This window comes from Eubalaena glacialis, chromosome 3 (genome assembly GCF_028564815.1).
Source record: "Eubalaena glacialis isolate mEubGla1 chromosome 3, mEubGla1.1.hap2.+ XY, whole genome shotgun sequence".
Classification (NCBI taxonomy): Eukaryota; Metazoa; Chordata; class Mammalia; order Artiodactyla; family Balaenidae; genus Eubalaena; species Eubalaena glacialis.
The window spans coordinates 172,336,556-172,362,577 of record NC_083718.1 but is presented as its reverse complement, the minus strand read 5'-3'; the positions used below and the strand labels follow the sequence as shown (position 1 = coordinate 172,362,577).

General features: G+C 49.3%; 2 protein-coding genes across 23 annotated transcripts in view; one reads left to right on the top strand and one right to left on the bottom strand.

The window, feature by feature from the left end:
• EPB41 (erythrocyte membrane protein band 4.1) overlaps positions 1–18,977 on the top strand; it is a 204,195-nt gene extending 185,218 nt beyond the window's left edge. For 12 of the 21 annotated variants that reach the window (XM_061184625.1, XM_061184618.1, XM_061184615.1 and 9 more), the window contains 4 exons: positions 4,330–4,431; positions 12,284–12,364; positions 15,235–15,339; positions 15,993–18,976. In XM_061184625.1, coding sequence (XP_061040608.1) covers positions 4,330–4,431; positions 12,284–12,364; positions 15,235–15,333 — 282 coding nt within the window. In that variant the 3' untranslated portion in view covers positions 15,334–15,339; positions 15,993–18,976. Of the gene's footprint in view, positions 1–4,329; positions 4,432–12,283; positions 12,365–15,234; positions 15,340–15,992 lie in introns of all 21 variants that reach the window. The other 9 variants (XM_061184617.1, XM_061184626.1, XM_061184627.1 and 6 more) reach the window with 3 other exon arrangements.
• Positions 18,404–22,927, bottom strand: TMEM200B (transmembrane protein 200B). 2 transcript variants are annotated; one of them, XM_061184629.1, is made up of 2 exons: positions 22,821–22,927; positions 18,404–20,819 (listed from the first exon to the last, which is right to left on the bottom strand). In XM_061184629.1, the coding sequence occupies exon 2, from the start codon at positions 20,797–20,799 to the stop codon at positions 19,876–19,878; it is 924 nt and encodes a 307-aa protein (XP_061040612.1). In that variant the 5' UTR covers positions 20,800–20,819; positions 22,821–22,927; the 3' UTR covers positions 18,404–19,875. The 2 variants fall into 2 exon arrangements, with proteins under 2 accessions (XP_061040612.1, XP_061040613.1); XM_061184630.1 differs by lacking the exon at positions 22,821–22,927 and adding an exon at positions 21,228–21,450.
• Between the last annotated feature and the right edge of the window lie 3,095 nt (positions 22,928–26,022).

The window sequence follows — 26,022 nt, the reverse complement described above, 5'->3', positions numbered from 1 at the left end:
AGTTCTACCTCATAGGGTTGTTGAGAGGAATAAATGAGTTAATGTACATAAAATGTGAGTTTCACAATGTGCGTTTCAAATTAAGTTGTCACTACCATGGAAGCAATCTAAATGTCCATCAATAGGGAACAAGTTAAATAAATTATAGTACATCCAATTAAGGTAATTCTTTACAGTTATTTTTAAAAGCTTCTGATGGGAATATCTACGTGATAAACTGGTAAATGAAAAAGCTCAGTGCAGTATGCTGTAAATAATTTGTAGAAAAAAGTGCCTGGCACATAATAAGCACCAGATAATTATTTGCTATTGTTATTGTTTACTTACTATAATTATTTCTGCTTGTGTTTTTATTATCTTTCCAGACAAGTAAACCTGAGAACCTTTTTTTAATCCATCCATAATTCCTACATTTTGGGACATGGCGAGAGGAGGCGGGGAGCCAGAATAGGGTTTTACTGTTTGCATATATGTGCATGTATGTGTACCTGAGGTAACATTTACATACAGTGCTATGCACAGATGTTAAGAGTTCAATTTTTGATTGGTTTTGACGAAGGTATCTACCTGTGTAACCAAGACACATTTGGGTTCAGAACATTTTCATCACTCCTGAAACTTTCTTCATAGCCTTTGCCAGTCCATCCCTATCCCTCTAGGCAGCCACTGCTCTGATTTCTGTTATCATAGCTTAGTTTTACCTGTTCTTGAACTTCATATAAATGGAAGTATATAGTCATACCCTTTTGTGTCTGAACATGTTTTTCAGATTCATCCATGTTATATGAATCCATAGTTCACTGTTTTTTATTGTTGAGTAGTATTCCATTGTATGAATATACCGCAATTTGTTTATCCTTTCATTTGTTGATGGACAGTTGAGTTGATTCCAGTTGGGGGCAAATATGGATAAAGCTGCTTTAAACATTCATGTGCAAGTCTTTCTGTGGACATATGTTTTCACTTATCTTGGGTAAACACCTAAGAGTGGAACTGCTGTGTCATAGGATAAAGGGATGGTTAACTTTATAAGCAACTGTGAAAGCTACAGTACCATTTTGAGAAAACACTGGTAAGAAAAGAGGCCCCATGTGGGACGAGTGTTAAGTTGGAAATCATAACAATGTCTCCTCCCTCTTCCACCTTCTTCAGAGACAGAAAAGGAGGAGGAAGGGGGTGGGAGGGAGGTAGAAAAAAATAGATTCTTAGGTTTAGTAGAGGAGGAGCTCTTCAAAAAGGTTTAGCCCTCTTGGCATGCAAATTCTTTTTTTTTTTTTGGATTAAAAAAATTGTTATTGAAATATAGTTGATTTACAATGTTGTGTTTCGGTGTACAACAAAGTGATTCAGTTATACATACATGTATATATCTGTTCTTTAGATTCTTTTCCATTATAGGTTATTACAAGATATTTAGTATAGTTCCCTATGCTATACAGTAAGTCCTTGTTGGTTATTTTATATATAGTAGTGTGTATGTTTTAATCCCAAACTCCTAATTTATCCCTCCCCCCAACCCTTTCCCCTTTGGTAACCATAAGTTTGTTTTCTATGTCTGTGAGTCTATTTCTGTTTTGTAAATAAGTTCATTTGTATCATTTTTTTAGATTCCACATATAAGCGATATCATATGGTATTTGTCTTTCTCTGTCTGACTTGCTTCACTTAGTATGATAATCTCTACGTCCGTCCATGTTGCTACAAATGGCATTATTTCATTCTTTTTTATGGTTGAGTAATAGTCCATTGTGTATATATTGGCACACAAATTCTTAATAACAACTTATAATGTACTTTTATTTCTAAAATCTCTTTTGATCTTCACAGCAGTGCTACAGTGGAGGCAGAGCACATCTTACAGGGTAGCCTGTTATAAAAATGAGAAAACTAAAGCTCAGAAAAGTCAGAATGACTTGCCCAAGGTTCCACAGCCAGCCACTGTCTGAGCTGGGACCTGAACCCCAATCTTCAGATAGGAAGTCTTTGCCCTCAGTCCTAGTTCAAGCACTTATTAGCATAGAACCTTGGCAAATTATTATTTTTTTAAGGTTTCTTTTTATTTTATTTAATTAATTTATTTACTTTTATTTTTTTGGCTGCATCGGGTCTTAGTTGTGGCACGCTGGATCTTTTGTTGCAGCACACGGGCTTGTCTCTAGTTGTGGCGTGCAGGCTCCAGGGCACATGGGCTCTGTAGTTTGTTGCACGCGGGCTCTCTAGTTGAGGCGCACGAGCTCAGTAGTTGTGGCGCGCGGGCTTAGTTGCCCTGCGGCATGTGGGATCTTAGTTCCCTGACCAGGGATCGAACCCACATCCCCTGAATTAGAAGGTGGATTCTTTACCACTGGACCACCAGGGAAATCCCTTTGGCAAATTATTTAACCTCTCTGGACCTCACTTTTCTTAACTATACAGTGAGTATAATAATAGTACCTACTTCAGATACTGAGAGGTGTGATTGAGGTAACAGTTGCATTATGTGCTTGGCATATAGTACAAGTGCAATAAATGTTAGTTGAGTCTGAATCTAAGGTAGATAAATATGTCTGGGCTGAAGAAAGTGTTAGTAAACCAGCCAATAATATGCCTGGTGTGAGAGTGACATGTGTGAAAGACTTAGGTGACACAGTCATGTTCCCTCTCTTTGTTTTGTCCATATTCCTACGTGGAAGTGAATCCAGCCAGGGACTCTTCTCTTTCCTAATTCTCTTCTCCTCCTTCTGCCCTCCCCACAGTATCTCAAAGTTTTGGCTCAATGAAATGTGGCCCTGCTCATAAAAAAGTTGGAGGCCTCTGCTTATAATGCAAATGACTTATATAAAGCAGCAGAGAAGGATGGTAACCTAGCACATTGCTTGCTGCAGAATTCTTTTTTTTTTTTTAATTTTATTTATTTATTTATTTATTTATGGCTGTGTTGGGTCTTAGTCCTTATGCGAGGGCTTTCTCCAGTTGCGGCAAGCGGGGGCCACTCTTCATCACGGTGTGCGAGCCTCTCACTATCGCGGCCTCTCTTGTTGCGGAGCACAGGCTCCAGACGCGCAGGCTCAGTAGTTGTGGCTCACGGGCCTAGTTGCTCCACGGCATGTGGGATCTTCCCAGACCAGGGCTCGAACCCGTGTCCCCTGCATTGGCAGGCATATTCTCAACCACTGCGCCACCAGGGAAGCCCTGCTGCAGAATTCTTTATGAAAATAATTGCAATTCTCTAAATGCCCCTCTGAGTCAGTGTACAATACCAGTACCAGGTATTTTATCTGAAAAGCATGTAGCTGTAGGCAGCCTCCAGCCTCCTCATCTCATTTGTTTCCATCTTGGTCAGAGGTTGTCAGCAGCTCTGAGTCTGCTAATGGCCCAAATGGTTGCTGATAACTGTTCATCAGGCTGAGTTTGGCTCCTGCCAACCATCTCTCTTCCTTTTTGCTAATGTCATTTCTCAGCCTGATGATAATATATTTACTTTGGTCATAGTACAGTGAGCTCTGGAGAAAAAAGACATAGCCCCAGCCCTTGTTCTCTGTATAGATTAGTTGTGTAGCCCGGCATTAAATACTTTTAAATCCCTCCTATAATGACGAGGATCCCTTTCAATAAAAGTTTTGTTGTCAGAAATGTCATTGAGATATCATATGTATTTCCTCCCACTTTGCCTTAAAAGGACATTTCCTATCTCATGTGCTCCAGTCTCCCATCTTGATTTTCATAAAAGATAGCCTGAGATTCCTTGGTCCCTTAAACCCCAGCAAGGACCTTTCCTTGTTCTTTCTGGAAAGTTCTGTCCTATGATTCAGAACCTAGCCATGCTTTAGCAACCAAGAGTTTATACCTTTCCTTCCTGCCTTGGGTGGTGTGTAAAGAGCTCCAGGTTTGTGGAGAGGATTAGTTATGAGTCCTTGGGCAAATCATTCACTTTCTCTGAGCCTGAGTCTTACCTGGGAGTGCTAATAAGTTTCTGCCTTTTCTATTTATATTCATAGGGCTTGTGTAAGCATCAAAAAAGAAAGTTTTGAAAGCCATTTATGAGCTATAAAATGCTGTATACATGTGCATAGTTATTGTCACTCTTGTTGAACCTGTGGTTACACTCCTGCCTCCTTTTTCTCATCCACTCCTGTCACTGACCCAATACTGGGGAAACTGGACTTGTCCAACTATTTTAGAAGGAGCTTTGTTCCCAGGGGATTAATTTTATTTATTAATTAAGAGATCACTATAAGGGAATTGGGTTTTTGCTTTAGAACGTGCAGCTGCAGAGCAAAGCTGCATCTACAACATTTGCCCATGAGGTTTCCTGACAGGCATGGTGATGAGTTGTGTCTCCTTCTGCAGACTGACGACAGCAACGGGGACTTGGACCCAGGAGTCTTGCTGACAGCTCAGACCATCACATCTGAGACCACCAGCAGCACCACCACAACTCAAATTACCAAGGTAACAGACAGCTAGAAATTCCTTCTGAAATCCAGTGGCATGCCAAGCTTGCTGCCTCTCTGCAAGAACCCCGGTCCATAAGCAAGGGTTTTCAGCTTCTTTCTTACTGAGCCAAATTATTCCCAGTGTCCGGGGTGGAAAGGCCCTGCTGCTTTCCCCAGCAATAAACCCAGGGAGACCCTGAGCATCCCTGCCTACTTCGTGGTCTCATTAAAGTCACATGTGGTTGTTCTCTTTACACATTCGTCTGTCTCCCTGGTCAGTGAGTCCCCTATCTGGCTGTGGAGGTCAGCCTAAAAAGTCAGTTTAAAAAGTCAGTTGCAGAGTTCGCGTCTCCCCACAACTAGGGCGCCTGCCGACTGCTGGTGCAGGACCCCGATGCCCAAGGAGATGGGAAGAACCCCCAAGTGAACTGGTAGGATGTGGGGGGACTGAGGGGGGAGGAGAAGTGGAGGCTGGACAGGACCGGAGCCCCTGAGGGGTGGCTAAGAAGGGGGAGGGGTTCCCACGCCTGGAGGGACCCTCGGGGGCTCAGGTAAGGGGGGAGCATGCCCAGCGTTTCCCCTGCCCAATGGGCCGGGGAAGTCTGCCCGGCTCTCGGGCAGGTCCTACGCCCTCAGAGGTCCCCTCTGGGCTGGGTTGGTCCTGGGGGCGTAGGAGGGAGGCCAGGAGAGAACAGGAGAGGCAAGCGGGAGGGGCCCTCCAGGACTGAAGGAGCGAAGGGCGTTTGCCCCGCCCACTCGAGCCCAGGAAGCTGGGGTGGGGGTGGGGGGGTCCCCTGCCCTCTGAGACCAGAGGCAGGAGGCAGGGGGCACTGGGTCCCTTCTGTTCTGTTGAGCCTAGGCCCCACCACCCCTTCCCCCGCCAGGGCCTTTTCCAGTCCTGAGGGTCCTAAGCATAGGCCCCGCCCACCACCCAAACCTCGCCCCTGCTTAGGCCCCGCCCTCCACAGCCAAGGCCTTTTCCACTTTTTTTTTTTCTCCTCTTTTTTACTATTGTGGCTCTGTTTTACCTTCCGGTTGTTGTTTCATCTATATTTTTATTTTTATATTTTTTCTAACATATCTGTTAGTTTCCTAATCTAATTTTATTTTTTACTTTGTTATTGTTCTCCTTTTTTTTTTTTTTTTTTTTTTTGGCCACCCGGCATGGGCTTGCAAGATCTTGGTTCACGAGCCAGGGGTCGGGCTGAAGTTCCTGCGGTGGGAACTCTGAGTCCAAACTACTGGACTAACAGAGAGCCTCAGACCCCAGGGACCATTCATCAGAATGAGGTCTCCCGGAGGTCCTCATCTCAGCACCAAGACCCAGCTCTACCCAACAGCCTACAAACTCCAGTGTTGGAAGCCTCAGTCCAAACAACCAGTAAGACAGGAATACAATCCCACTCATAAAAAAAAGAAAATAAAAAATGAGATGGCAAAAAAATATGTCACAGATGAAGGAGCAAGGTAAAAACCTACAAGACTAAATAAATGAAGAGGAAATAGACAATCTACCTGAAAAAGAATTCAGAGTAATGATAGTAAAGATGATCCAGAATGTTGGAAATAGAATGGAGGCACGGATTGAGAAAATGCAAGAATGTTTAACAAAGATCTAGAAGAACTAAAGAACAAACGAACAGAGATGAACAACACAATAACTGAAATGAAAAATACACTAGAAGGAATCAATAACAGAATAACTGAGGCAGAAGAATGAATAAGTGAGCTGGAAGACAGAATGGTGGAAACAACTGCCAAGGAGCAGAATAAAGAAAAAAGAATGAAAAGAATTGAAGACAGTCTCAGAGGCACTAAATGCACCAACATTCGAATTATAGGGTCGCAGAAGAAGAAGAGAAATAGAAAGGGTCTGAGAAAATATTTCAAGAGATTATAGTGGAAAACTTCCCTAACATAGGAAAGGAAATTGTCACCCAAATCCAGGAAGCACAGAGAGTCCCATACAGGATAAACCCTAGGAGAAACACCCCAAGACACATATTAATCAAACTAACAAAAATTAAATTCAAAGAAAAAATATTAAAAGCAGCAAGGGAAAAACAAAAAATAACCTACAAAGGAATCCCCATAAGGTTATCAGCTGATTTTTCAGCAGAAACTCTGCAGGCCAGAAGGGAGTGGCAGGATATACTTAAAGTGATAAAAGAGAAAAACCTACAACCAAGATTACTCTACCCAGCAAGTATCTCATTCAGATTCAAGGGAGAAATCAAAAGCTTTTCAGACAAGCAAAAGCTAAGAGAATTCAGCACCACCAAACCAGCTTTACAACAAATGCTAAAGAAACTTCTCTAGGCGGGAAACACAAGAGAAGAAAAAGACCCACAAAAACAAACCCAAAACAATTAAGAAAATGGTAATAAGGGGCTTCCCTGGTGGTGCAGTGGTTAAGAATCCGCCTGCCAATGCAGGGGACGCAGGTTCGAGCCCTGGTCTGGGAAGATACCACATGCCGCAGAGCAACTAAGCCCGTGCGCCACAACTACTGAGCCTGCACTCTAGGGCCTGCGAGCCACAGCTACTGAGCCCACACACCACAACTACTGAAGGCTGCACACCTAGGACCCATGCTCCTCAACAAGAGAAGCCACCACAATGAGAAGCCCGTCGACACAACTAGAGAAACCCCGTGCGCAGCAATGAAGACCCAACGCAGCCAAAAATAAATAAATTAATTAATTAAAAAAAAAAGAAAATGGTAATAGGAACATACATATCGATAATAACCTTAAATGTAAATGGATTAGTGCCCCACCCAAAAGACACAGACTGGCTGAATGGATACAGAAACAAGACCCATATATATGCTGTCTACAAGACACACACTTCAGACCTAGGGACACATACAGACTGAAACTGAGGAGATGGAAAAAGATATTCCATGCAAATGGAAATCAATGGAGTATCAATACTTGTATCAGATAAAATAGACTTTAAAATAAAGTCTGTTGCAAGAGATAAGGAAGGACACTGCATAATGATCAAGAGATCAATCCAAGAAGATGATATAACAATTATAAATGTTTATGCACCCAACATAGGAGCACCTCAATACATAAGGCAAATGCTAACAACCAGGAAAGTGGAAATAGACAGTAACACAATTATAGCAGGGGACTTTAACACCCCACTTACACCAATGGACAGATCATCCAAACAGAAAATAACTAAAGAAACACAAGCTTTAAATGATACAATAGACCAGGTAGATTTAATTGATATTTATAGAACATTCCACCCAGAAGTGGAAGAGTACACTCTCTTCTCAAGTGCACACGGAACATTCTCCAGGATAGATCACATTGGGTCACAAATCAAGCCTCGGAAAATTTAAGAAAAGTGAAATCATATCAAGTATCTTTTCTGACCACAATGCTATGAAATTGGAAATCAACTACAGGAAAAAAAACTATAAAAACCACAAATACTTGGAGGCTAAACAATGTGTTACTAAATAACCGAGAGATCACTGAAGAAATCAAGGAAGAAATAAAAAAATACATAGAAACAAATGACAATGAAAACACAGTGACCCAAAACCTATGAGATGCAGCAAAAGCAGTTCTAAGAGGGAAGTTTATAGCAATTCAATCTCACCTCAAGAAATAGAAAAATCTCAAATAAACAACCTAACCCTACACCTAAATCAATGAGAGAAAGAAGAACAAAGAAAACCCAAAGTCAGTAGAAGGAAAGAAATCATAAAGATCAGAGCAGAAATAAATGAAATAGAAATGAAGAAAACGGTAGCAAGAATCAATAAAACTAAAAGATGGTTCTTTGAGAAGATAAACAAAATAGATAAACCCTTAGCCAGACTCATCAAGAAAAAAAGGGAGAGGATGCAAATCAATAAAATAAGAAATGAAAAAGGAGAAATCACAACTGACACCACAGAAATACAAAGGATTATAAGAGACTACTACAAACAACTATATGCCAATAAAATTGACAACCACAAAGAAATGGACAAATTCTTAGAAAGGTACAATTTTCCAAGACTGAACCAGGAAGAATTAGAAAATATAAACAGACCTATCACAAGTAATGAAATTGACACTGTAATTAAAAATCCTCCAACAAATGAAAGTCCAGGACCAGATGGCTTCACAGGCGAATTCTAGCAAACATTTAGAGAAGAGCTAACACCAATCCTTCTCAAACTCTCCAAAAATATTGCAGAGGGAGGAACACTCCCAAATTCATTCTACGAAGCCACCATCACCCTGAAACCAAAACCAGAAAAAGATATCACAAAAAACATTACAGACCAATATCACTGATGAACATAGATGCAGAAATCCTGAACAAAATACTAGCAAACAGAATCCAACAACATATTAAAAGGATCATACACCATCATCAAGTGGGATTTATCCCAGGGATGCAAGAATTCTTCAATATATGCAAATCAATCAATGTGGTACACCATATTAACAAATTAAGGAATAAAAACCATATGATCATCTCAATAGATGCAGAAAAAGCTTTTGACAAAATTCAACATCCATTTATGATAAAAACTCTCCAGAAAATGGGCAGAGAGGGAAACTACCTCAACATGATAAAGGCCATATATGACAAACCCACAGCAAACATCATACTCAATGGTGAAAAACTGAAAGCATTTCTACTAAGATCAGGAACATAAAAAAAAAAATCAGAAATCTCTGGCATTCCTATACACTAACAAGGAAAAATCAGAAAGAGAAATTAAGGAAACAATCCCATTTACCATCGCAACAAAATGAATAAAATGCCTAGGAATAAACCTACCTAAGGAGGTGAAAGACTTGTACTCAGAAAACTATAAAACACTGATGAAAGAAATCAAAGAAGGCATAAACAGATGGAGAAATATACCATGTTCTTGGATTGGAAGAATCAATATTGTGAAAATGACTATACTACCCAAAGCAATATACAGATTCAATGCAATCCCTATCAAACTACCAATGGCATTCTTCACAGAATTAGAACAAAAAACTTTACAGTTCGTATGGAGACACAAAGACCCCAAATAGCCAAAGCAATCTTGAGAAAGAAAAACAGAGCTGGAGGAATCAGGCTCCCCGACTTCAAACTAAACTACAAAGCTACAGTAATCAAGACAGTATGGTACTGGCACAAAAACAGAAATATAGATCAATGGTACAGGATAGAAAGCCCAGAGATAAACCCACGCACATATGGTCACCTTATCTTTGACAAAGGAGGCAAGAACATACAACGGAGAAAAGACAGCCTCTTCAATAAGTGGTGCTGGGAAAACTGGACAACTACATGTAAAAGAGTGAAATTAGAACACTCCCTAATACCATACACAAAAATAAACTCCAAATGGATTAAAGACCTAAATGTAAGACCAGACACTATAAAACTCAGAGGAAAACATAGGAAAAACACTCTTTGACATAAACCACAGCAAGATCTTTTTTGACCCACCTCCTAGAGAAATGGAAATAAACCCAAAAATAAACAAATGGGACCTAAGTAAACTTAAAAGCTTTTGTACAGCAAAGGAAACCATAAACAAGACGCAAAGACAACCCTCAGAATAGGAGAAAATATTTGCAAATGAAACAACGGACAAAGGATTAATCTCCAAAATATACAACCAGCTCATGGAGCTCAATACAAAAAAACCAAACAATTCAATTAAAAAATAGGTGGAAGACCTAAATAGACATTTCACCAGAGAAGACATACAGATGGCCAAGAGGCATATGAAAAGATGCTCAACATCACTTATTATTAGAGAAATGCAAATCAAAACTACCATGAGGTATTACCTCACACTGGTCAGAATGGCCATTATCAAAAAATCTAGAAACAGTAAATGCTGGAACGGGTGTGGTGAAAAGGGAACCCTCCTCCACTGTTGGTCAGAATGTAAATTGATACAACCACTATGGAGAACAGTATGGAGGTTCCTTAATAAACTAAAAAAAAGAACTACCCTATGATCCAGCAATCCCACTACTGGGCATATACCCTGAGAAAACCATAATTCAAAAAGAGACACGGGGACTTCCCTGGTGGCGCAGTGGTTAAGAATCCGCCTGCCAATGCAGAGGACATGGGTTCGAGCCCTGGTCCGGGAAGATCCCACATGTCACGGAGCAACTAAGCCCAAGCCTGTGCTCTAGAGTCCCTGAGCCACAACTACTGAACCCATGTACCACAACTACTGAAGCCCATGTGCCTAGAGCCCGTTCTCCACAGCAAAATAAACCACCGCAATGAGAAGCCCACGCACCTCAACGAAGAGTAGCCCCCACTCGCCGCAACTTGAGAAAGCCTGCGCGCAGCAACAAAGACCCAATGCAGCCAAAAATAAATAAATAATTAATTAATTAAAAGAAAAAAAACAAAAAGAGACACGTGCCACAATGTTCACTGAAGCACTATTTACAATAGCCAGAACATGGAACCAACCTAAATGTCCATCAACAGATGAATGGATAAAGAAGATGTGGCACATATATACAATGGAATGTTACTCAGCCATAAAAAGAAATGAAACTGAGTTATTTGTAGTGAGGTGGATGGACCTAGAGTCTGTCATACAGAGTGAAGTAAGTCAGAAAGTGAAAAACAAATACCGTATGCTAACACATATATATGGAATCTAAAAAAAAAAAAAATGGTACTGATGAACCTAGTGGCAGGGCAGGAATAAAGACATAGACATAGAGAATGGACTTGAGGACACGGTGGGGGAGGGTAAGCTGGGGCGAAGTGAGAGTAGCATCAACATATATACACTACCGAATGTAAAATAGTTAGCTAGTGGAAAGCAGCAGCATAGCACAGGGAGATCAGCTCGGTGCTTTGCGATGACCTAGAGGGGTGGGATAGGGAGGGTGGGAGGGATATGAGCATACATGTATGCATATGGCTGACTCACTTTGTTGTACAACAGAAACTAACACAGTATTGTGAAGCAATTATACTCCAATAAAGATCTATTAAAAAAAAAGTCAGTTTAAGGGCAGGTGTTGTTGGTATTATTAAGCAACCATATTTTCCAAGCCAAAAATCAGAACTCAGGGTCTCACAAAGAATTTTTATGTCATGTCCAGGATCAAGGCCATGGGAACTGTAGTTTGGATGCTGAAATATTGAAATTATTAGAATATTGTTTATGGGGGCAAGAGGGACAAAGTATCTAAAATTGGAACTACTCCCAGAAAATCAGAGACAATCCATGTTTGCGGTAGCACTAGATGAAAAAGCATTTTCTTGTAAATAAGAAATCTAGATTCCTGACCAAGCTCCATCATCAACACACAGATGACTGGAAGCCAGTTACTTAATGTGTCTAGACCATGGTTTCCTCATCTGTGAAGTAGGGAAACCTACCTACCCTGGGGGGATTATTTGAGGGTCTTTTGACATTAGTAATATGAAAATGTTTTAAAATAAAGAGCCTAATTTCAAGCTGCATGACATTTTTTGTTCATAGTCTTCTGATTTGTTTGTCTCTTGAAAACAATAAAAATATACAGGAAAAGAGCAAAAAGGAACACCTGTTTTGTTTACTCACAGAAATTCTTTGGTGTTTGGGAGGAAGAAAAAGGTAAAAATAAATAATAGAGAATTATGACTTTCTGTTTAGCTTATTAAAGATTTTAGCAATACTAGGGAATAGGCGTGTGCTCATTTTAGCAGGTCCAGCCAAGATTTTGAACAAGTGTGTGAGAAAGCTACCCTATTCAGTACCCAGCAGCAGATTAAAATTTGGAGTATAGTTTTCAGACTAATTTCTTGCTGTTGTTTTGTTTTGCTGTTTGGGTTTTTCTTTCTTTCTTTCTCACATGGTCACCTCCCTTTGGTTTCAGACTGTAAAAGGTGGGATTTCAGAGACCCGGATTGAAAAGAGAATTGTGATCACAGGAGATGCCGATATTGACCATGATCAGGTGGGAATGCTGAGATTCTGGGCGTGGGAGAGGTTCTGGGGCAGGATCACTGATGGACACCGAAATTGGCTTGCAAAAGATAACAGCTTTATCTCCAAGGAGCCCTCTCAGCTACTCTAGCTCTTAATCGAGAAGAAGGACAAAGAGAATCGGATCACTGAGGCCTGTGGGATGGGGGCCGTAGATTGGAGACGCAGGGAAGTGTAATGCAAAGAACATGGGCTTTAGACTCAAATCCTAGTTCTTACCATATTCTAGCTCTAACTCCCTAGGCCTCTGTTTCCTCATCTATAAGATAGCATCTTCCTTCAAGGTTGTTGTGAGAATCAAGTGAGATACAGATGTACATTGTGGGGCATGTGGTGGGCTCCAAGTAAATGGAGCTGTGCTGTTCAGGGGATATCATGTACCCAAGCCTGTGCTGGAGACAGTAGACGATATCAAACCAGCATGTGGTCTCTACCCTCAGAGGGGCGAGCTAGAGGGGACACAGTGTCATGGGCTGGAACTCAGGAGACCTGGAACTTGATTTCTGTCCTAGGTCTATAACTTGTTGTATGACCTTGGGCAAATCACTTTACCTCCCATATTTTTTTTGTTCTCTGCTAAAAGAGAGTAGGTTGATCTAGCTAATTTCTGGGCCCTCTGAGTGCTAAAATTCTATGCTTTTATGTTAATTAGGTGCTAATTGTGTGCTTCAAGCAATTAGCAAATAATAAGGTCAGGATTAATGTTCCCAATTCTCTGCTGGGTGAGGTTAGAACAGTAAAGCTACAGAAAAGCAGGGGTGGAAGAGACTGCATGTAAATGCTTCTGGAATCATTGACAGGAGTGCTGGAGCAATAGTTCTGTGGCCTTTATGCTGATATGCTGAGTGCCTTAAAAAAAAAAAATAGACTGAGCTGCAGTGCTGGCAGTTCCCTTGGTAGCAGGGTTGAGACTTACAGCTGAGAACACCGGGCTGAGGTTCCCAGCAACAAGGCTGCAAAAAGCCCAAGTGGGAGGCCTTGCAGTCTATTTGCCCCAGCTCAAGGGATCCTGCTGTGTTACCAGCCTGCACTCACCTACGCGGCCTGATGTGATCTGAGCCCCTGCCACGTGCTCCATCTGTGCTAGATGGCATAGGAAGGTGTTTTGGATTTGGAGTGAGACAGACCTGGGTTGAATCCTGAGTCTGCAACTTACTGGTTGTGTGTCCTTGAGCAAGTTATTTTACTTCTCTGAGCTGTGGTTTTGCCATCTGTAAAATAAAGATAATCATAGGTTTCTTTCAGGGTTATTGGACAAGCACACTTGATAGCTCAGAGAGGTGCTCCAGTGTCCCTCAGTCTCTGAGGCATGAGGGACATGTGGAAGGGATAAGATGTGGTGCACTCTGGATCGGAAGGGGGCACTTTAAGAAGGTGCAGGCTGTCAGAGAGAGAGGGGTGTAGGCCAGAGTAACCAGAGAGGGGGCTTGGGCTGGGCCTTGAAGCGTGAGCAGACTGGTTGAGCAAACAAGCTGAGGGAGGGTGAGCAGGAGCCTGTAGAGGTAGCAGTGCCAAGAACAGCTTTCATGGAGTCAAGAGACCAAAAGAGGGATTTCCCTTCTTCCCGTCCCTCCTAGAAGTAGTCTTAAGAGCCAGGGTCAACAGTCAGCTGGTCAAATCTAGCTAGAGTCCTTTTTTTTAAAATAAATTTATTTATTTATTTATTTATTTTTGGCTGTGTTGGGTCTGCGTTTCTGTGCTAGGGCTTTCTCTAGTTGCGGCAAGCGGGGGCCACTCTTCATCGCGGTGCGCGGGCCTCTCACTATCGTGGCCTCTCTTGTTGCGGAGCACAGGCTCCAGACGCGCAGGCTCAGTAGTTGTGGCTCACGGGCCTAGTTGCTCCGCGGCATGTGGGATCTTCCCAGACCAGGGCTCAAACCCGTGTCCCCTGCATTGGCAGGCAGATTCTCAACCACTGCGCCACCAGGGAAGCCCCTAGAGTCCTTTTTGACGGGGGCCTGTCACTGAGAATCCCATGCCGCCATCCCCCAAAGTCTGTGTTGGGCTCTTCCACCTTGGGGTGCTCTGAGCTTAAGGCTCAGCGACTTGCAGCCCAAGGGGAATAGACGTGTCATTGTTCTTCTTTGACTTTCCCTCTGCTCCCTTCAGCTTTTCTAAAATGATCAGAACTCCTCCAGATACTAAAATAGGGTCGTCATCCCTTCCACCTCCCTCTGAAACTAAAAAACAGTGTGGTAAAGAGGAAAGTCTGATAGACTTAAGTGAAAATCCCCATTGTGTTACTTACTAGCTGTGAAATGTTAAGCACTTTAACCACTGAACCTCGGTTTCCACGTCTAAAAAATGAAATTAAGGATACTACCTTAATTCATTGAGTTGTTGTGAAGACCAAGTAAATAATAATAAGTAATGTACTTAGGCCAGTATGTGGCATGTCATGGGCCCTCCCACTCTTTCTTCCTTTCTTGTCTCTACTTTAGCCAAAGACATCTCTTCCTTTTTGTAGCATGCTTCGCTATTTTCCTCTCCTGTCCTGAGCTTCCCGGTTACCCTACACTGAACAGAGTTCACTTTTGTTCTTTAGACTCCCTTTCTTGAGTGAATCTTCCCAGAGCCACCCAGGCTGTCACCCCTCAAGGCCCTCCCTGATTCCTTGAAGACAGCTCTAAGCTTTCCCTGTGTCTGTGTTTTTAGTCCAGGAGCCTCCCTAAGCAGGATAGGGTGGGTACGGCCATCATCAGCTTGGCTTAGCCTACATGCTGCTCTGGTTCTGTAGACAGAAAGATTGAACTTGCCAGAGAAATGGTGTCCTATGACCCCTGCCTTTTTCACCAGCCAGGCTGCTTTCCGCCTGATGGATGTTGTTTCTGTCTTTCTCAGGTCCTCGTACAGGCCATCAAGGAGGCAAAGGAGCAGCACCCAGACATGTCAGTGACCAAGGTGGTCGTCCATCAGGAAACCGAAATCTCTGAGGAGTGAGCTCAGGTATGGGCCGTCCTTGTGGAGTGGAGCCATCCCCCCAGAGGTGTCCACACTGGACTTGATAAACTGAAGGCAGAGGAAGGCTGAGGAGGAGGATGTGGGAGGTTATTAAGTATCTGGCTCCAACTAAAGCAGCTAGGTCTCCTCCTGCCCTCAGCAGTGCCAGCAGTGATGGGGTGGAAGAGATACCCCAAACGTGGATGTAAATCCCACCCACCTCTTGAATCTTCACGCGTCCTCCTGCTTCTCCACCTCACCTCCCCCCACCTCACCGTGCCGCTCTACCCTCTGCTGTCACAGGTCTCTCTGAGCTAGATCTGGGAGGGCCAGAGGAGAAGAACAAAACCAAGAAAAGCAGCACTAGCTGTCTGGAAATGAGGGTTTGGGGGATAGGAAAGAAAGGGCTGAAGCTCTGGGGCCAGACTAGAGAGTTGGAAGCAGGATAGCTGCTTTTTGGGAGCCAGGGTTCCAGATAAAGTCATGCCTAAAAGTAGTTTACAAATAACTTGAAGAAGCCATCAATCACTCGGTAGGACGGGGTCCTGTAAAACCGCTCAGGCCCTGATTGTCACTTGTGGCCACAAGAACTTGGCACTGGGACTGGGTAGCAGTCTCCTTTGTGGGATTTTAAAACTTTGCTTCTTTCTTTCCTCTAGGAACTGTCCTACCCTCCCCCCTCCCCCGACTCCCTGCCCATCTCCCATCCCAGAGAAAACCAGCAGAATGATAAAGAAGCTAACCTGCAATAGTCAGACTTCAGACTTTTAAGATGATTGATTCTAAACCACCAGAAAAGCAATTTCATTTTCTATTTGGAGTTTATACCAAGAAAGTCTTCTAGATATCACTGATCCTTTTGAATACATTTTTCTATATTGTGATACCAGAAATTGTTCAACTTTTCACTCTTTGGACTGTTTTTAAAGAGTCTTTTGTTTTTTTATGGGGTGGTTTGTAACCCCTTCAGCCGAGCCTCTCCCCATTTATACTGACAGGGTCCACAGCATTCTTCGGGAAATCCTCCAATGACCCTGTCAGCTGTGTTGGGGGACAAAGCCAGCTTAATGGCGCTTCCCTGCTCCTCCCCTAGTTTATACCCTTTAGATGGCAGCAGAAACTTCATAAACCAGCCCTTTCTCAGAGCCAGTGACGTAACTTTATCAGAATGTCAGGCAGGGCGGCTGCCCTGATCCAGAGACCCCAGGAAGATGTCCCTGTCCCTTTGCTGAGGGTGGTTTGGTGAGGCAGAGGCCTCTGCTAAGAATGTAGAATTGTTTTCCTTCCTCTCTCCTATTCTTTCTTTTTGGAGCTTCTTTAGATCAAAGACATAAGAAGTTGCTTCAGATATATCTGATACTGTGAATGTTTGAACATATCCGTGGCCTTCACCTTCCTGCCCTCCCTCCCCTTTTACCTCATCAGAAGCAGTGGCTCTGCTAAGTGCTCCCCCCACCTCCCATCTCAGGAGAGACCAAAACTCACAGAAAAATAGGCACTTTGGGCCAAAAGCACTGACCGCACATTTTTAGCGGTGATTTGGACAAAGAAAGTTGACGAGATGTTTTTAAAGGTTTTCTAGTTCTGGGAATGTGCACTTCACACAGGGGAGTGGTGGGGTTTACCTCAGTTGGATCCTGCTAAGAAGTATTTCCAGGAGACCATCCCTGAGCCTCTCTCTTTAATCCTGGGGTGAGAGAGGATGTGACTGAGAGAGGAGGCGATCATGGTACAGACCGGCCCCTGCCTGCAGATACCCTAATGGAGCGTGGGAATTGGCTTTTAGGGGCCACCCTCCCCACAAAACCCCACTTGACAAGGGGTACAAACACCAGCTCTACTCATCCCCACTTGCCATCTGAGGTCTGTCAGGTTTTGTGGCTTGATGTTTGTGGTGGGTTTGGGTTAATTTTTTGTTTTTGTTTTTGAAAATGAGGACTGATGTCCCCAATTCCACTATTCCTGGTAAAGATTAGGGGACATTTTTATTCAGTAGGGCTTCTCTGATCTTCCAGCTTGCTTCCCACAAACAGGTCTACCTACAAGTTCTTAGAATCCTAATTCTAGGACAGAAAGTGAGCTTCCTGAGGTGGACAGCGGGTCACAGTCAGCAGTCGCTGGGGGCTCCAGGGCGGTGAGCAGGAGAGAAGTCTACAGCCTCTCCTCCCGGCAGTGGGAGCCAGCAGCACGTGTCCGGAGTCTCTGCTGGCTGAGCTTTGTTTAGACAAACTCAGTTGGTTTGAGCTGATTTCACGAGTGTGCGTTTTTCTCTTAGTACTTACTTGAGACTGTTACTAACCAACAGGTAGCTCTCTCTGGGCAGGGACAGGAAGCGCTCAGGTGGGATATGTGACAGGCTGCGGGGGAAGGAGAGTGCCCTGTCTCAGGGACAGACAGCCTGGGGCATAGGGTCTGGAACGATGGGGCTTTCCAGGCCGTGCCCAAGCCCGAGCTTTGTTGCCCAGAGCGGTGGGTGGTGAGGTTGGAAATCCAGCTCACATCAAATAGGCATGCGACGTGAGCTCACTTGCCAATGGCCAGCTGTCCTGCTGGAAGAGCTGCGCTGGAGCTCGCAGAGCTGCAACCTGTGGAATGAAGATGGGAAAAGGAAGAGGGCACAGCATGCATGTCAGGAGCCTGGCACACTGAGTATTCTGTGCCATCCAGGTCAGTGTGGCCACTTTCACTGCCTAGGACCACAAATCAGGGGCCTGAACTTCCCCTCAATCTGTCACCAACTCACTTCACCCTGCTTCCTTGTCTATAAATTGGACCAGAAGATCTCCAATGCCCTTCAGGCGCTGAGAAGCCATGATTTGGACAAGCCAACACGAGGGGTATCCTCCCAAGCCTCTTTCCCTTTCCTCCCTCTCTGGTTACAGAACTTGGGGTTTGGCAATTGTTTGGATCTTTTTTTTTCTTCCTGCAACTGTGTGTGTGCGTGTGTGTGAAGAAAAACAGACTGTCCAGGTCGAAATGGTGAAGAGGGGAGAAGAGTTCATGTCCAGTGTCAACAACTTGGCAGTTTTCCTAAAGTGACTCAGACACAGCACAGTAACAACTCTCACTGCAATTTTATTTTTAATCTCACTTCAGAAACAAAGATTTCTTCCAAGCCACGTGAGGTCTCTTGCCACCCACCTACCCAACCCACCCACAAAGCAGGACCTGAATTTATCCGCTGAAGGCCCACAGAGCCTGGCTGCAGGGACCTGTCAGGGAACCTCTGCCCGCCCCCAGCCCCCCACCGTGTGTTCTGCGGGGCAGCTGAGGGTGAGGGAGCAACAGTCCACCTTGGGAAATGGAGCCGGGGCTATGGCCTGACCAACACCAAGGAAGGCTCATGGGAAATACCTGTCCAGGATCTTAGCCCCAGGCTGGTTGGTTTTACAGATCTCTCTCAAATGTTTTATTTTGGTGACAAAAATGAAGGAGCTTTGTAAATTAAAAAAAAAAAAAAGAATCATATCAAGTAGTTGTTTACATTTCTTGACAAAATAGGAACTATGCCAGCCGAATCAAATTGGCAAAATCCTTAGATTAAATAGGCAATAATTAGGTCTGCCGTTTTGGCCTTTTGTAGTTAGAGAAGTGGTGGTAGTGTTTAGATACTGTTTGGTCTTGCTTCTTCTTGTATTGCATTTTTCAATAAACTTAAAAAAAAGGACTGACTCTGTGAAGATTGATCAACTTTTAAAGTTCTCTTCTCCTACCGGCAACTTGGGAAAAATTAAACATGCGACAGGAAGACCCAAATCCAAGCCATTTTCTAAAGCTGTCCACATTGACCAAAATGCAGCTTCAACATATAAAAGGATTTCTGGGAACTGGCATATGCTTTTTGCCAACTGGAGGGAAATTTCGTGGCACAGGCCACGACAAAGGAGAGAAAGGGGGCTTCTCAGACCTCTTTGGGGAGGGGCCAGACCCTCAGTATGAAGGCATTGGCAGTAGTGTAGCCCTCGTGGGATATACCCTGCATGGCTGAGTGAGGGAAGGGGTTGAGGTGGTAGGAGTTAAAGGCTCAGTCTCCATCCCAGATGGCGGTGGAACATCTCAACTCCACCCCATTGCCCATCTTCCCAGAGGCCCAAACCCTATCACTAGTGCCACCTTGGAGGGAGCCTGTCCCAGTCTGTAACATCACAACCTACCTTCCAAGTCTTAGGGTCCTTGCCCACCACTTTGGGTTTGCCAAGACACCAGATACATCTCCCAATCACCCTGGCCTGGACCTCCAGCCCCCTCAGGTACCTGTCCAGGGCTAAGGCCACTTTTGGAGGCTGAAGGAATTCCTAAGGCTGAGTCATGCTGGTCTCCAGATTCCACGTTAAAACACATTCTCTCCGGCTTTTTGAACCCTTGTGCGGTTGGCATTTCTCTGCCGACATGCAAGTCAGGATGCCTTAGCAGCTGCTGGGGCCAGAGCATCCATCCCCAGTCTGGGGTGTGGCTGAAGCATCTACTAGACATTGGGACTCCCAGTCCTAGTCCTGTACCATGGTCCATGCTGCAGCCTCATAGCAGGCTGTCCCCTGCTCCTCAGACCCGGGCCCCCAAGTCCCCTCCTCCTCCCAACTTGGCATAACCCCCCAGACTAAGGCGGTCCAGCCGTGGCCAGCTACGGTGAGCACAGTCCCGAGCTGCTGGGGCCCTAAGCAGGAGCTCCCCAAGGCCCAGATCCAGAGACTTGGAATGTTCAATGTAGGAACCAGAGGGCTGCACGGTGATAATCACATGGCCAGTCTGGGTCCGTGGACCCCAGGGTGGGTGCAGCCCTGGGCCCTTCAGCGGGTAACTGTTGAGCAGGGCAGGTAACCCCAAGCGAGGATTAGCAGGCTCTGAACGCAGACTCCGCACTGACGGGACTGGTGAGGTACCCCGACGCGGGGACAGGTCCCAGCTTTCTGGCTCCACGCAGCCTATGGCTCGGGGAGTCCTGGGGCCGGGGCTGGGGAGGAGAGCGCAGTCCCAGCCCGGGCCGTCCGGGGGTCGGAGCGCCTGAGCCCGCAGCACCCCCTGACGAAGCCGTCGCGTCTCCAAGTCTCGGTTCTCGTAGAGCAGCGTGTTGGCGCAGATGAACACGAACAGGCCGACGCCCATGACCACGGGCCCAAGGAGTCGCAGCCGCTCGTGCGGGCCGTGGGCCCGGCCGGCGCCCCGACCCTCGCGCCGCAGCTCGCTCAGGGGGGGCGCGCTGGCGTTTGCAGCCCGGGGCCCCGGGACCCCGGCGCGGTGCGGCCAGTAGCCGGCCACTGCGATGCCCATGCCCACCAGGACCACGAGCGCCCCCAGCGCCGCGAACGCCCCCGACGGCGAGCGCAGCCGCAGCCGCGCCCGCACCCGCAGGGGCTCGGGCGGGGAGCGCGGGCGCCGGCGGCGGCCCAGGCGGCGGCCCAGGCGGGAGACGCGGCCCTCGGGGCTCCTCCGCAACTCCCCGCAGTCTCCGGGGCTCCCAGCCGTCATCTCTCAGTCGTCTTGGCGCTCTGCGGAGAGAAGGTGGGAGGCAGGGACTGAACCGACGGGCCTACGGTCGGAGCGCCAGGTCGGGGGCCCACATCCGGGAGGGAAGATGGGGCTGCCTGGCCCAGGACGCTTGGAGATCCCTGGCGGCCACCCCCGGATTTTCCCGGGCTGCGAGGCGGGGAGCCGCCCCCGCTCGGGTTTTCCGCAGCGGAGCTCCGAGCCAGGGACGCGCGGCAGAAGCCGGAGTTGGCCGGGCCCGCGGGCGGAGACCAGGGAGGGGGTCGCGGGCTGCTCCTTGCCGCATCCTTGGCTGCGGGGCTCCGGCCGCCTGCGCCCTCTTGGCCAGCTTGCGGGTCCCGGGCCTCGGGAGGTGTGGGGCCCCCGGCAGCGGAGTCTCCAGGGTAAGTCCCGCCGGAGCTCGAGCTCACCCCCGCAGGTGGCTGCACCGTAGTAAAGGAGGGAGGGGGCACTCAGCCGCCCGGGTCCGCTGGGGTCGCTCGCGGGCCCCACCTCCCCTCTGCTGCGCTTCAAGTACCGCAGGGAAGGAAGGAGCGGGTGTCACGGCCTCCAGCCTCTTCCTGCCCGCCTCCTCCTTCCAGACCTCCTCAGTCAGCACTGAAGCTGCAGCAAGAAAGACTTGAGCTAGACGCCGAGAAGACCGCTCTGACCAAAACAAGTGGCAGACTTGGCCCAGGATTTCTTTAAACTCCGCGAAGAAGAGGCCGCCCCCTCCTCCAGCGGCCGGGCTAAAGCCCAGGCAGGAAGCAGGGGGCTGCGGGCGCCGGGCGCCGGGCCTTGCCAAATGAGCTCCCCTCCTGGCTCTCCTGTCAGCCCGGGCAACGCTGTTCCCCCAGGTTGCAGCGTTTCCAATTCGGGCTCCTCGGGATGAAACATCCCCCTTTCCAGCCGCCTGGCCTCCTTTCCGGCCTCCTCCGCCCGAGGCCTCAGTGGCCCGCGTCCCGGCCGGAGCAGCACCGCCCTTGCACCTCTGGCTGCCCCAGGGTCTGGGCCGCCCGGCTTAAGGGCCGCCCGGCTTAAGCCCCTCCCGGCTGCTGGTGCGGCCTGGCCTGCGGCCTGAGGACTGAATCCGGGCCGGGCAGGAGTCGCGGGGCTGCGTGTGGTGTGGCCCCCACGGAAGGGAGGATGTGGGAGGAAACGGTGCCCCGGCCGGGGCGCTCCGGCCTTAGGAGAGGAGGGTTAGCACCTCGCTGTCCAGTGGTGCGTCCTCACTGCCCCAGTCTGGTTTCTCCACAGCTGTAACGCCGGAACCCGTAGTCGAGGCCCCAGGAAGGAGGCCTTGTTACCCTACTCACTCCCCATTCGCACCCCCGAAGCTCAAAGCAGGACACCCCATCCCTGCCTCCGACAGGAGCGCTGAAGGCCCAGGGCCTAGCATAGAGCCCCGGCGTCTTCCGCGTCCAAAGCCTGGTGTTCAGAGGGAAACTGCGGCCCGGAGAGGCGGAGGGGCCTGCCAGGGTCATAGGCCACACAGGACGGGGGCTCTACTAGGACCCAACGCTGGGCACTTCTCTGCTCAGCCCCGGGAGCGTCCTGGGAGGAGGCGAGCCCCGTTCCCCACCCCGGTCTCTGAGTGTGGAGCCCTTTCCCCAGCCCCAAACTGGAGAAATGACCACCCCGCCCCAGGCCAGAGCTGGCGCTCCGGCCCCAGCTCCGGAAAGGTCACCCCTGAGCCACCGCGGGTCCTGGCGGGAAGGGAAGCGGAGGCTTGCAGAGAGATGGGGACATGCTCAGAGACCCTGAGACTCTGGAGGGCGTGAGTCGACGCTGGGGACCCCGGAGAGGCAGAAACTTGGAGACACAGTCCGAAGGTCCCATGTCTCGGGAAGTTGCTCGGGGCTGGATCCCCGACACTCCGGGGTCCCGCCTCCCCGCGCGTCCACACTCCGGGGAAAGGGGGAACCGGGCTCCCGACCCCCCACGCAGCGCCTATCTGGAGGGAGAGGCTAAACAAAAAGTTGGGGAAAGTGGGGGGCGAACCCCAGGCTCCTAGTTTTGCTCACCTAGCGCCTCCGCACCCGGCTGGGTCCGGGTCCGGGTCCGAGTCCACGCGCCGCGGCTCGCGGCACTGCCGCGGTCTCCTAGGAATCCCGGCCCCCGGCCCCGCCCCCTGGCCCGGCCCCGCCTAGCGCTGCCCTGGCCCCGCCCTCCTGGAGCCCCAGGGACAGTCTGGCCAGGGCCCGGCCAGGCCCCACGGCTGGAAGGAGGCAGCGACTCAAGTCTGAGGCTCGCAGGTAAGCGCTGTGTGCGCGCCCGGTGACTCGGAGGATCCGGGGGCTCGAGTCCCCCGCTAACGTCGTTCAGAAGGCCTGGGAGGGCGCCCTCTTCCCACGTGCGGAAACTGAGACCCCTGCCCAGCCCCACAGCCTGAGCGAGCAGACAGGATTCGAAGCCCGCACGCCCTCCCCCGTCTCGCAGAGTCCCTCCTTCCAGTCGCCCCGGAGAGGAATCTGGGGGCATCTGAGAGCCTACAGATGCCCAGCGCCGTCCGGGGAGCTTCCGGGAGGAGGTGGCCGGGGTTCCTGCTCCGCCCGACCCTACTATCTGAACCTTCCTCTGTCTGAACCTCACTGCCTTCACCTGTAAAATGGGCATAATGGTGTCTGCCTCGCCAGATGCTGAGAGGTGAAAATCCGGCGTTGAGGGCTGGGCGCACAATACGGGCGCAGCCCGGGATAAGCCCACGAGAGCTTAATGAAGAGTAATCACGTGGGGGGAGGGTAAATAGAGATGAACCAGGTTCTCAGAGTTGATTGAATCGAATGGAGTGTCGCGGGTCCTGCCGGTCTCCCTAACCTCCCCGAAGATGTGCCCAAGCTGGAATGGGGAGGCGGTGCTCGTCCCAAATCAGAAGAAGGGTTCGGAGGTCCGCGGCTCCCCCTGCGGACAGGCCCGAAGGAGGTAGCCCAGCTTTCGTGCCCCGCCCGCCCCCAGAGGCAGGAATGTGGAGCGGAGCCAGGGGGGTCGGCTGGCGGCCCAGTTTCCATGATGCGGGGGGCGGACTCGGAAGAGGAGGGGTGGTGCGGGCAGATTGCCAGCCTCAGCGCCGGCCCCCCCTCACTCCCGCAGCCCAACCGGGCCCCTCGGGAGGAATTTCCGGCCTGGGATTCATTATAACCCGCCCCTCCCCCCGGCCGCGGAGACCCCCCGGCACGCGGGGCGCTAGCGGAGGGGGATGGGCGGTAATGAGACCCTGCTGTGCGCCCGGGGCGGGGAGGGGGAACTCGAGGAAGTCGCCGGCCTGGGCCACCCAACCCCGCTGCGCGTGGCAGAGTCAGGTCCCGGAGCCACACTGCACAGCTGGGCCTCGAACCCAGGCTCCGGCCCTCTGGCTCGGCGGAGGAGACCAGGGGTGGCATCAGCGACCCCGGGAGCCCCTCTCCCAGCTCCCGGCGACCGGACATCCTCCGGAGCGACCGAGGCCACCGCTAGGGGCGGGGCCTCCTCCGGTGGGCCGACCGCGAGGATGCCAGGGTCCCCGAGGAGGCCACAGTGGGTGGGGCCGAGCCTCGGCTCCCGGGGCCTTATCCCTGCGGGTCCGAGAGCGAGGCCGCGGTCGCCTTCCAGGCCGCGGCACGCAGGGCTCCTGCAGCCTGAGCTCGCGTCCGGGCTGTTGCCTGGGCTCCACTGAGGCAGCGGCCTCCTTCCTGCCTCCTCCCACTTCTTGCCTCCGCTGTTTCCTTTTCTGGAGACCCCTTCCTTCCTCGCTCAGCACTTCGTCTACTCCTCACACACTGACCCCACCTCCGCCCTCTCAGCATTTCCCCAACACCCCACCGGACACCGCTGCCCCTCCCCGCTCACTGCTCTTCCTGGGAAACACCAACGCTAGAGGCCAAAGCCCGACAGTCCCCCGGTCCTTGTCCCCCTGCTCCACCTGCCCTGGCATTTACCACTTGCTCCTCCCGCCTGCCCCTCCCGGCTTTCCCCGTCCTCAGCGCTCTGCCCTCCCCAGTGCTGGGGCTTCTTCCATCCTGGGCCACAAGGCGCGCCGCGCCTCCAGCAGCCAGCCATATCCCTGGGCCCCGTGATCAGCCCCATTGCTGCTCCTTCCGTTCCCCCCACTTTGTGAACGGCCCCACCCCCACCCTAAGGCCAACTACACCGGGGGTCACCTTAGGCTCCTTCCTCTCCTCTTTCTGTCTAATCCATCAAGTCCGGTGGACCCTGCTCTTGGGATCTCGCATTAGCCGCTTTCTCCCGCCCCAGGGCCCCTGTCCCTCTGCAGGCCCTCCTCGCTGTTCCGCAGGGAGGCACCAAGCATCCTTCTACACGGAATCTGAACCCATCACTCACTCCCTGCTTCAATCCCTCAGTGGCTCCCCAGTGTTGTCCAAGTGGAGTTTAAATCCCTTCTCATTTCCACTAACTGGCCCTGGCCCTCTCACGCTCCTGCCTCCTGGGTAGCTGAGCTTCTTTCCATCCCCAAATCCTCTGTGTTCTGGCCTCTGCACTTGGCACCTGCCTTGCCTCCTGTAAGGAGCACCTACTCCCCTGATCGTCCCCTTGGCTGCTACTCACCCTTCAGACCTGCCCTGGGCTTTCTCTAGGCCCCCAGCCCAGCCCCTCCTCTAGCTTTCCATTACACACCCCCGCACACGAGCCTCCCCACAGCAGCACTGCGCACAGGTGAACTGAAGTCAGTGTTTGGGAACTGAGTCTACTTCCTGCCTGTGTTCCCTATGGCCACGAACTCTGAGGGGCAGGACTCGGCCTGTCTTGCTCACCCCTGGAGCCCCTTGCCCAGCTCAGTGCCTGCCCGCAACTGGCCCACAACCGGCCCTCGACTCCCTCACCCCTGGACCCCCTCCTAATTTCCACCCCTGGAGCCCCGGCTCAGGCAACAGGCGGTAAAGAGGACTTTTCCCCATCTGTAAAACAGCAGGGAGCAATACTCCCAGTGTTGTTTTCAAGATTAGAGTACACATGGTCAGCATCTGGCACAAAGTGGATGTCCACTGAACAGCCGCTCCCTCCTCTGACCATGGGTATCAGGCCCAGAGGGCAGTGTTTGGGGGCTGTAGAAACCTTCCCTGGTCATTTGGGGTGATCGGGGAGAGAAGGGTCTCCCTTCCTAGACATAACCCCTTTTAACTCTCTTGAGGGCTCTGGGAGGTCAATGTTATGCCCAGTTTACAGATGAGGCTCAGAGAGGCAAAGAGACCTGTGCACCGACACACAGCCAGACTGATTAGTGCCCTCTGA

Bases quoted from the DNA above. Each gene is read 5' to 3' on its own strand.
- TMEM200B (XM_061184629.1), bottom strand. From the start codon at position 20,799: ATGACGGCTGGGAGCCCCGGAGACTGCGGGGAGTTGCGGAGGAGCCCC.